We start from the raw sequence: 9,762 nt of genomic DNA, 5'->3' as shown, positions 1-9,762 counted from the left end.
ACTACTAGCCTGGTCTCAACAGTACTATTCCCAGGCTAGTGTGGTACATTTACTACTAGCCTGGTCTCAACAGTACTATCCCCAGGCTAGTTTAGTACATTTACTACTAGCATGGTCTCAACAGTACTATGCCCAGGCTAGTTTAGTACATTTACTACTAGCATGGTCTCAACAGTACTATCCCCAGGCTAGTTTAGTACATTTACTACTAGCCTGGTCTCAACAGTACTATCCCCAGGCTTACTGTTCATCCCTGATTTAAAAAGAGAAACCATTAAAAACAGTTGATAGTTAAAAGCTTGGTTTGTTTAATGCCAGAATCATTATTTTACATTTTAAACAATTCAATGGTTTTGCATTTATTTTTTTCTCTCTTTTTTTTTTTTTTACAATGTTGTACCACATGTATGTCTGCATCATACAACAGCAGCACCTAGTTGTCATAATGTATATACACTGTAGATAGAGGAATTAGGGTTAAAGGTTAAAGAGAGGAGACAGGAAGAGCTATTGGGGTGGAGGCTTTATAAAACAAAAACAGAAATACACATGAATCCAGTAAGGATTTTGCTGAACGAACACACACACACAGAGCCACACACACACACAGCCACAGCCACACCCAGCCACACGTGCTGGCGTACACACACCCCAGCACTTCCCGCTGTGCCAGAGATAGCAGCTTCCTCAAAGGCAAAGACAAGTCACGCACACACACTTAGTTGCCAGTCCTGTCCAACACACGCGCATCGAGAGGGAGACAAGAGCCACAGACACAGTCGCTTGAGAGGGGAGGGGCTACTATACAGGAAGGCTTCTAGGCCTCAGGACCCCAACACACCTCTAGTAATGGGGGTCTGTCCCCATTTCCCCACCTAGCCCACCACTCAGAACACACGGCCAACAGTTTCATCCCAGTGGTCTAGACAGGCTGCTGGTGAGTTACCAGTCTGTTTGTGCTGTCATGCCAACCATGAGGAAAGGATGGAACACAGGAAGAAGGGATGACAGAGAGGGAGAGAGGGGAGGAGGAGGGATAAGTGGCTTTTTAAATCATTTACATATTTCTTTATTTGAAAGCAACAGAGGGGGAGGGGCCAGGTTGGGAGGGTTTCATTGGCCGGGCCTGGTGCGCGAGTCGTCATCCAATCAGCTCGGCCGAAATGGGCAAAGTAAAAATATCTAGTATACGTGGCGTGTGTAATTTGTGTGTGTGCGTGTGAAACGTGCCTTGAGCGTGTGTGTGTGTGTGCGTCGTCGATGTGCGTGCGTGATATCCGGGATACTCAGAGCATCCGGTTGCGTTTATGGGTGGGCGAGTCTGTGATGACATCACTGCACTGGGCAGATGCCCTCTTCCTATTGGCTGCAGCGGTGTTCTCCAAATGGAGCCCCATCTGCTCGGCGATGAAGGTGTTCAGGTCGACGTCGTGGAGACCGTTCCTACGGTTGCGACCCAGCTGCGGAGTGACGGGGCTGTCGCGTGTTAGGTGCGTCGGAGAGCCAGGGGCACCGGAACGAACGGATATACTGGCCATCGCCCCACTCAGGCCTGGAGGGGAATTACAACAATATTAAGAAGAAGAATATTATACAGGTGTTAGAGACATACTCAGGCCTGGAGGGGAATTACAACAATATTAAGAAGAAGAAGAATATTATACAGGTGTTACAGAGACATACTCAGGTCTGGAGGGGGATTATAACACAGGAGTCAGTAGAAATCAAGCAGTGTCTCTCCACATCTACCCAGACAACAAAATATTACAGAGAGAGGTGGGTGAGAGAGAGAGAGAGGGGGGGGACCCAATTTAATGTAATTTAAATCAGTTCCGTGGTTGCCATGGCGACATGAAGAAGGCAGAGAGCTCCTATACATTGTTTTAAACATATTTTTTTAATGACTTCCTGAATGTTTGAGGTACAATATCTGGTGGATTTGACCTATGGAGTTTCTGGACTAATGGCCAGTCAGTCAGTGTTTGGCTAGGAGGCTAGCTGGACTAATGGCAAGCCAGTTTGTCTTGGCTAGGAGGCTAGCTGGATTAATGGCCATTCAGTCAGTGTTTGGCTAGGAGGCTAGCTGGATTAATGGCCAGTCAGTCAGTGTTTGGCTAGGAGGCTAGCTGGATTAATGGCCATTCAGTCAGTGTTTGGCTAGGAGGCTAGCTGGACTAATGGCCATTCAGTCAGTGTTTGGCTAGGAGGCTAGCTGGATTAATGGCCATTCAGTCAGTGTTTGGCTAGGAGGCTAGCTGAATTAATGGCCAGTCAGTCAGTGTTTGGCTAGGAGGCTAGCTGGACTAATGGACAGTCAGTCAGTGTTTGGCTAGGAGGCTAGCTGGACTAATGGCAAGCCAGTTTGTCTTGGCTAGGTAGTCAGCTAGCTGGACTAATGGCAAGCCAGTTTGTCTTGGCTAGGTAGTTAGCTAGCTGGACTATTGGCAAGACAGTCAGTGTTTGGCTAGGAGGCTAGCTGGACTATTGGCAAGACAGTTTGTCTTGGCTAGGTAGTCAGCTATCTGGACTAATGGCCAGTCAGTCAGTGTTTGGCTAGGAGGCTAGCTGGATTAATGGCCATTCAGTCAGTGTTTGGCTAGGAGGCTAGCTGAATTAATGGCCAGTCAGTCAGTGTTTGGCTAGGAGGCTAGCTGGACTAATGGACAGTCAGTCAGTGTTTGGCTAGGAGGCTAGCTGGACTAATGGCAAGCCAGTTTGTCTTGGCTAGGTAGTCAGCTAGCTGGACTAATGGCAAGCCAGTTTGTCTTGGCTAGGTAGTTAGCTAGCTGGACTATTGGCAAGACAGTCAGTGTTTGGCTAGGAGGCTAGCTGGACTATTGGCAAGACAGTTTGTCTTGGCTAGGTAGTCAGCTAGCTGGACTAATGGCCAGTCAGTCAGTGTTTGGCTAGGAGGCTAGCTGGATTAATGGCAAGCCAGTTTGTCTTGGCTAGGTAGTTAGCTGGATTAAAAGGCCGGTCAGTCAGTGTTTGGCTAGGTAGCTAGCTGGATTAAAAGGCCGGTCAGTCAGTGTTTGGCTAGGTAGCTAGCTGGATTAAAAGGCAGGTCAGTCAGTGTTTGGCTAGGTAGCTAGCTGGATTAAATGGCCGGTCAGTCAGTGTTTGGCTAGGTAGCTAGCTGGATTAATGGCCATTCAGTCAGTGTTTGGCTAGGAGGCTAGCTGGATTAATGGCCATTCAGTCAGTGTTTGGCTAGGAGGCTAGCTGGATTAATGGCCATTCAGTCAGTGTTTGGCTAGGAGGCTAGGTGGACTAATGGCAAGCCAGTTTGTCTTGGCTAGGTAGTTAGCTAGCTGGACTAATGGCAAGCCAGTTTGTCATGGCTAGGAGGCTAGCTGGACTAATGGCCAGTCAGTCAGTGTTTGGCTAGGTAGCTAGCTGGACTAATGGCCAGTCAGTCAGTGTTTGGCTAGGAGGCTAGCTGGACTAATGGCCAGTCAGTCAGTGTTTGGCTAGGAGGCTAGCTGGACTAATGGCAAGCCAGTTTGTCTTGGCTAGGTAGTTAGCTAGCTGGACTATTGGCAAGACAGTCAGTGTTTGGCTAGGAGGCTAGCTGGACTATTGGCAAGACAGTTTGTCTTGGCTAGGTAGTCAGCTAGCTGGACTAATGGCCAGTCAGTCAGTGTTTGGCTAGGAGGCTAGCTGGATTAATGGCAAGCCAGTTTGTCTTGGCTAGGTAGTCAGCTAGCTGGACTAATGGCCAGTCAGTTTGTTAGGCTAGGTAGCTAGCTGGATTAAAAGGCCGGTCAGTCAGTGTTTGGCTAGGTAGCTAGCTGGATTAAAAGGCCGGTCAGTCAGTGTTTGGCTAGGTAGCTAGCTGGATTAAAAGGCCGGTCAGTCAGTGTTTGGCTAGGTAGCTAGCTGGATTAAAAGGCTGGTCAGTCAGTGTTTGGCTAGGTAGCTAGCTGGATTAAATGGCCGGTCAGTCAGTGTTTGGCTAGGTAGCTAGCTGGATTAATTGGCCGGTCAGTCAGTGTTTGGCTAGGTAGCTAGCTGGATTAAATGGCCGGTCAGTCAGTGTTTGGCTAGGTAGCTAGCTGGATTAAATGGCCGGTCAATCAGTGTTTGGCTAGGTAGCTAGCTGGATTAAATGGCCGGTCAGTCAGTGTTTGGCTAGGTAGCTAGCTGGATTAAATGGCCGGTCAGTCAGTGTTTGGCTAGGTAGCTAGCTGGATTAAATGGCCGGTCAGTCAGTGTTTGGCTAGGTAGCTAGCTGGATTAAATGGCCGGTCAGTCAGTGTTTGGCTAGGCATCTAGCTGGACTAACGGCCAGTCAGTTTGTCTTGGCTAAGTAGTTAGCTGGCTATGCGATCATTTGAATGATGCATCAACACAGCCCTGGTTCCATGAACGATATGGACTGTGGTGGGAGGAGTTGAGAGAGGCCTCGTAAAGGGACTGTGGGGGGAGGAGTTGAGAGAGGCCTCGTAAAGGGACTGTGGGGGGAGGAGTTGAGAGAGGCCTCATAAAGGGACTGTGGGGGGAGGAGTTGAGAGAGGCCTCGTAAAGGGACTGGGGTGGGAGGAGTTGAGAGAGGCCTCGTAAAGGGACTGGGGTGGGAGGAGTTGAGAGAGGCCTCGTAAAGGGACTGTGGTGGGAGGAGTTGAGAGAGGCCTCGTAAAGGGACTGTGGTGGGAGGAGTTGAGAGAGGCCTCGTAAAGGGACTGTGGGGGGAGGAGTTGAGAGAGGCCTTGTAAAGGGACTGGGGTGGGAGGAGTTGAGAGAGGCCTCGTAAAGGGACTGGGGTGGGAGGAGTTGAGAGAGGCCTCGTAAAGGGACTGTGGTGGGAGGAGTTGAGAGAGGCCTCGTAAAGGGACTGTGGTGGGAGGAGTTGAGAGAGGCCTCGTAAAGGGACTGTGTGTCTCACCGTGCAGTGCGATGGCCTCTCTGAAGGGCTGCAGGTCAGCCTCGACAGACGACCCGCTCTCCGTGGACGGCGGCCTGCTGGGTGACATCACAGAGTGGGCGTGGCCGTGTTTGGGCATCTGTGCGTCGCGACGGGGGTTGCGTGGGGGCGGGGCCTTGCCGCACAAAAAGCTGATGAGGTCCTCCCTCCTGATGTTTCTCCTCCTCTTCTTCACCCAGGCCAGAACATCTTTATTACGCCGCTGGTAGGACCGCTGGATCCCCAGCTCATAGCTCTGCTGGTGGGACTCTAGTGACTCTGTTAGGGGGGGAGAGAGAGAGAGAGAGAGAGAGAGGGGGTGAGAGGTTGGTTCGCCTGCTGGATCCCCAGCTCATAGCTCTGCTGGTGGGACTCTAGTGACTCTGTTAGGGGGAGAGAGAGGGGGTGAGAGGGTGAGAGGTTGGTTCGCCTACTGGATCCCCAGCTCATAGCTCTGCTGGTGGGACTCTAGTGACTTTGTTAGGGGAGAGAGAGAGAGAGAGAGAGAGAGGTTGGTACGAACGCTGGATCCCCAGCTCATAGCTCTGCTGGTGGGACTCTAGTGACTCTGTTAGGGGGGGAGAGAGAGAGAGAGAGAGAGAGAGAGAGAGAGAGAGAGAGAGGTTGGTACGAACGCTGGATCCACAGCTCATACCTCTGCTGGTGGGACTCTAGTGACTCTGTTAGGGGGAGAGAGAGGGGGTGAGAGGTTGGTTCGCCTGCTGGATCCCCAGCTCATAGCTCTGCTGGTGGGACTCTAGTGACTCTGTTAGGGGGGAGAGAGAGAGAGAGAGAGAGAGAGAGAGAGAGAGAGAGAGAGAGAGAGAGAGAGAGAGAGAGAGAGAGAGAGAGAGAGAGAGAGAGAGAGGGTGAGAGGTTGGTTCGCCTGCTGGATCCCCAGCTCATAGCTCTGCTGGTGGGACTCTAGTGACTCTGTTAGGGGGGGAGAGAGAGAGAGAGAGAGAGAGAGAGAGAGAGAGAGAGAGAGAGAGAGAGAGAGAGAGAGAGAGAGAGAGAGAGAGAGAGAGGGTGAGAGGTTGGTTCGCCTGCTGGATCCCCAGCTCATAGCTCTGCTGGTGGGACTCTAGTGACTCTGTTAGGGGGAGAGAGAGGGGGTGAGAGGTTGGTTCGCCTGCTGGATCCCCAGCTCATAGCTCTGCTGGTGGGACTCTAGTGACTCTGTTAGGGGGGGAGAGAGAGAGAGAGAGAGAGAGAGAGAGAGAGAGAGAGAGAGAGGGTGAGAGGTTGGTTCGCCTGCTGGATCCCCAGCTCATAGCTCTGCTGGTGGGACTCTAGTGACTCTGTTAGGGGGGGAGAGAGAGAGAGAGAGAGAGTGAGAGAGAGGGAGAGAGAGAGGGGGTGAGAGGGTGAGAGAGAGAGAGAGAGGGTGAGAGGTTGGTTCGCCTGCTGGATCCCCAGCTCATAGCTCTGCTGGTGGGACTCTAGTGACTCTGTTAGGGGGGGAGAGAGAGGGTGAGAGGGTGAGAGAGAGAGAGAGAGAGGGGGTGAGAGGGTGAGAGAGAGGGAGAGAGAGAGAGAGGGTGAGAGGTTGGTACCCGGTACCCTCCCTGGATGGGGGGGGGGGGGGGGGGACAGGTTTCACCAGTTTACCAGTGAGAAACAAGCTGTGTGTTTACAGACTATGAAGGCCAGTCAGTCAGTAGCTGTGTCCATAGCAGACGAGCACCAACACAGAGGAGATAAATCAAGTCATTTACCACATTAACATTACAGGTAGCATTAGTCTAAGACATTTATATAATGACTTACTGCACTAATAGCAGGTAGCATTAGTCTAAGACATTTATATAATGACTTACTGCACTAATAGCAGGTAGCATTAATCCCCAAGACATTTACATAATGACTTACTGCACTAATAGCAGGTAGCATTAGTCTCCAAGACATTTACATAATGACTTACTGCGCTAATAGCAGGTAGCATTAGTCTAAGACATTTACATAATGACTTACTGCACTAATAGCAGGTAGCATTAATCCCCAAGACATTTACATAATGACTTACTGCACTAATAGCAGGTAGCATTAGTCTCCAAGACATTTACATAATGACTTACTGCGCTAATAGCAGGTAGCATTAGTCTAAGACATTTACATAATGACTTACTGCACTAATAGCATTAGTCTCCAAGACATTTACATAATGACTTACTGCACTAATAGCAGGTAGCATTAGTCTCCAAGACATTTACATAATGACTTACTGCACTAATAGCAGGTAGCATTAGTCTCCAAGACATTTACATAATGACTTACTGCACTAATAGCAGGTAGCATTAGTCTCCAAGACATTTACATAATGACTTACTGCACTAATAGCAGGTAGCATTAGTCTCCAAGACATTTACATAATGACTTACTGCACTAATAGCAGGTAGCATTAGTCTCCAAGACATTTACATAATGACTTACTGCACTAATAGCAGGTAGCATTAGTCTCCAAGACATTTACATAATGACTTACTGCACTAATAGCAGGTAGCATTAGTCTCCAAGACATTTACATAATGACTTACTGCACTAATAGCAGGTATCATTAGTCTCCAAGACATTTACATAATGACTTACTGCGCTAATAGCAGGTAGCATTAGTCTCCAAGACATTTACATAATGACTTACTGCACTAATAGCAGGTAGCATTAGTCTCCAAGACATTTACATAATGACTTACTGCACTAATAGCAGGTAGCATTAGTCTCCACGACATTTACATAATGACTTACTGCACGAACAGCATTGAAACTGAGCTCAATAGAAACACCCTCACACACATGCATACAGGGTTGTATTTAACAATGCACACCGTAGAAAGCATCTTGCAATAGAAAACAAAAACAAGCATTTTCTATTGGACAGGTTCCCCACATGGGAATGTTCGCTTCCATTTCATCCCTAGTGAACAGGACCCTGGTGGTAGAGCTAGAGCACGGATGTGTGGCTAGGGAAGAGAGGAGGGTTAGGGTGCTAGACTGTTGTCCTTCATCTGAGTGTCCCCGGGGAAACCATGTTAGCAGCAGGGAGTTCATAGCCTGGTAAAATACATAGACTCAACAGTGTCACACAGCCCAAGACAAAAACACACAATAAAACAAGTTCAACTCAGCATTAGTTACCTTTGTAGAGGTTGGTGACGGCAGTAGCTGCGTTCTGGAAGGGAACCCAGAGAGACAGCCCCTGTTGTTGACAAACTCTGTCTGAAAACACAAAACAGGAAATGTTTACAACCGGAGCAACTTGACATTCACTATACAATACATGACATTAATTCCATGCTTGTGTCTAACATACGACATCGTCTGACAAGACTGCGCGACTTCGCCGGGCCAGCATAACTTTGAATAGACAACTTTCTATGCTTGACCCTTCAACTTGCTTCAGCTTGGCTAAGCAACGCCATTTTGTCTGACTGAGCTGCATCAGTCTGACTTCACTGTGTTTATGTCTTAGACCAAACCTATGGCAAAGAAAGCAAGCGACTGTTATCTAGCTAGCTGAACACTGGCTTGGGCCATAACGGGCAAAACGAATCTAGTTAACACGGCATAGTGGTTGTTTTACTAGAGATGTGAATGTAGAATACACCCTCAATATTGTGATAACTGGTAGACTAACGTTAGCTAGCTAGAATAACAATTATACAGTAACTCGGATAGCTAATATTAGTCATAATCCAATCGCCATTTTGTCCTAGTAACGCATTGTCAGCGTTATAATAATTCACCTCATCATTAAATTGATTGGCCAGACTAGGTGAATGGTCAAATGTTGTGAATGTGCCAAGCGGACCGAGTGTCAGACAACAGAAACAGCTTGGTCGTAAATAACAAATAGTTATTTTCAACACAAGAACTCCTCCCTGCGCTTCGCCATTTTGTTCTACTAACGGCGTTACGGCCAGACTGCAAGTTAACTCGAGACAAATGTGCAAAACTCGACATTTAATACATTTTTGAAAGGATTGAACAAAGAAATGCAATCACTTGAACGATGTACAGTGGTAAAAATATATTCAAAGTTGTATCTATGATATCTTTAGTTAACTCCGAGCTAGCTACAGTACTGTTACTGGCCAACTGACAAGTTCCTGGACCTGACATGAGCGAACGTAAACTAGCTAGCAGCCAGTTAACGTCGACAAGCTAGCAGGGGTTAAGATGGCAATCTGTACATTATTCTTAGACAATGTTAGTTATTTTATATATTAGCTACATTTCTAACAGACTACAAGTAGGGTCTAAAATGGTTGCCAACAAAATCAGCAAGCTAGATAGCGTTAATGCCCTTTGTTGCCTTGACACTCGAGTCTATCTGATAGCTGCCAATTAGCAAAAAGCTATCTTAGCTAATGCTAGCTAGTTGTTAGTGAAGTATTCGGACCTTTGTATAGCTGGGCGACCGCGGTGGCGGAATTTTGGAAAAGATGCCATAGTTTCTGCTGACTTTGCTCCGACTCCTCCTCGCTTGGCTCCTCTTGCTCCGCCTCGGCCAAACACTGCCGCTCCCATTTGGAGAACCAATGTTCGGGACCGTGCTCCTGGATCTCCGCTTCGCCCTCCTCCTCCTTCTTCTTCTCCTCCATAATAAATCGCAATTAAGCGTCTATTACGTTACGGTTTATTATATGTGGGCCACGTTTTTTTTCTCTCCCCCCTTATAGATGTGAATACTAATCGGATGATTGGTAACTAGCCGTAGAAACGCTCAAAAAACAGCTGTTGTTCAAGCTAGATCCGCATTGTGAAAACATTGGGTGGCTAAACGCTAGCTAGCTAGTCGTCATCGCCCCGGTTCGAAACAAACTGAAGGAGTCGTCGACAAGAGAATTTCTTAAAAAAAC

General features: G+C 48.1%; 1 protein-coding gene across 1 annotated transcript; it reads right to left on the bottom strand.

Annotated features, from left to right (window-relative positions):
* Nucleotides 1–284: 284 nt before the first annotated feature.
* LOC139568419 (HUWE1-associated protein modifying stress responses-like) lies at nt 285–9,762 on the bottom strand. Its single transcript, XM_071390225.1, has 4 exons — nt 9,303–9,762; nt 8,039–8,119; nt 4,886–5,182; nt 285–1,552 (listed from the first exon to the last, which is right to left on the bottom strand). Exons 1-4 carry the CDS (start codon nt 9,502–9,504, stop codon nt 1,287–1,289), a joined length of 846 nt encoding a protein of 281 aa, XP_071246326.1. The 5' UTR covers nt 9,505–9,762; the 3' UTR covers nt 285–1,286.

Source organism: Salvelinus alpinus, chromosome 2 (assembly GCF_045679555.1).
Source record: "Salvelinus alpinus chromosome 2, SLU_Salpinus.1, whole genome shotgun sequence".
In the NCBI taxonomy this organism is placed as follows: domain Eukaryota; kingdom Metazoa; phylum Chordata; class Actinopteri; order Salmoniformes; family Salmonidae; genus Salvelinus; species Salvelinus alpinus.
Note: the sequence above shows the minus strand (reverse complement) of the source record. Positions and strands in the feature narration are given on the sequence as shown.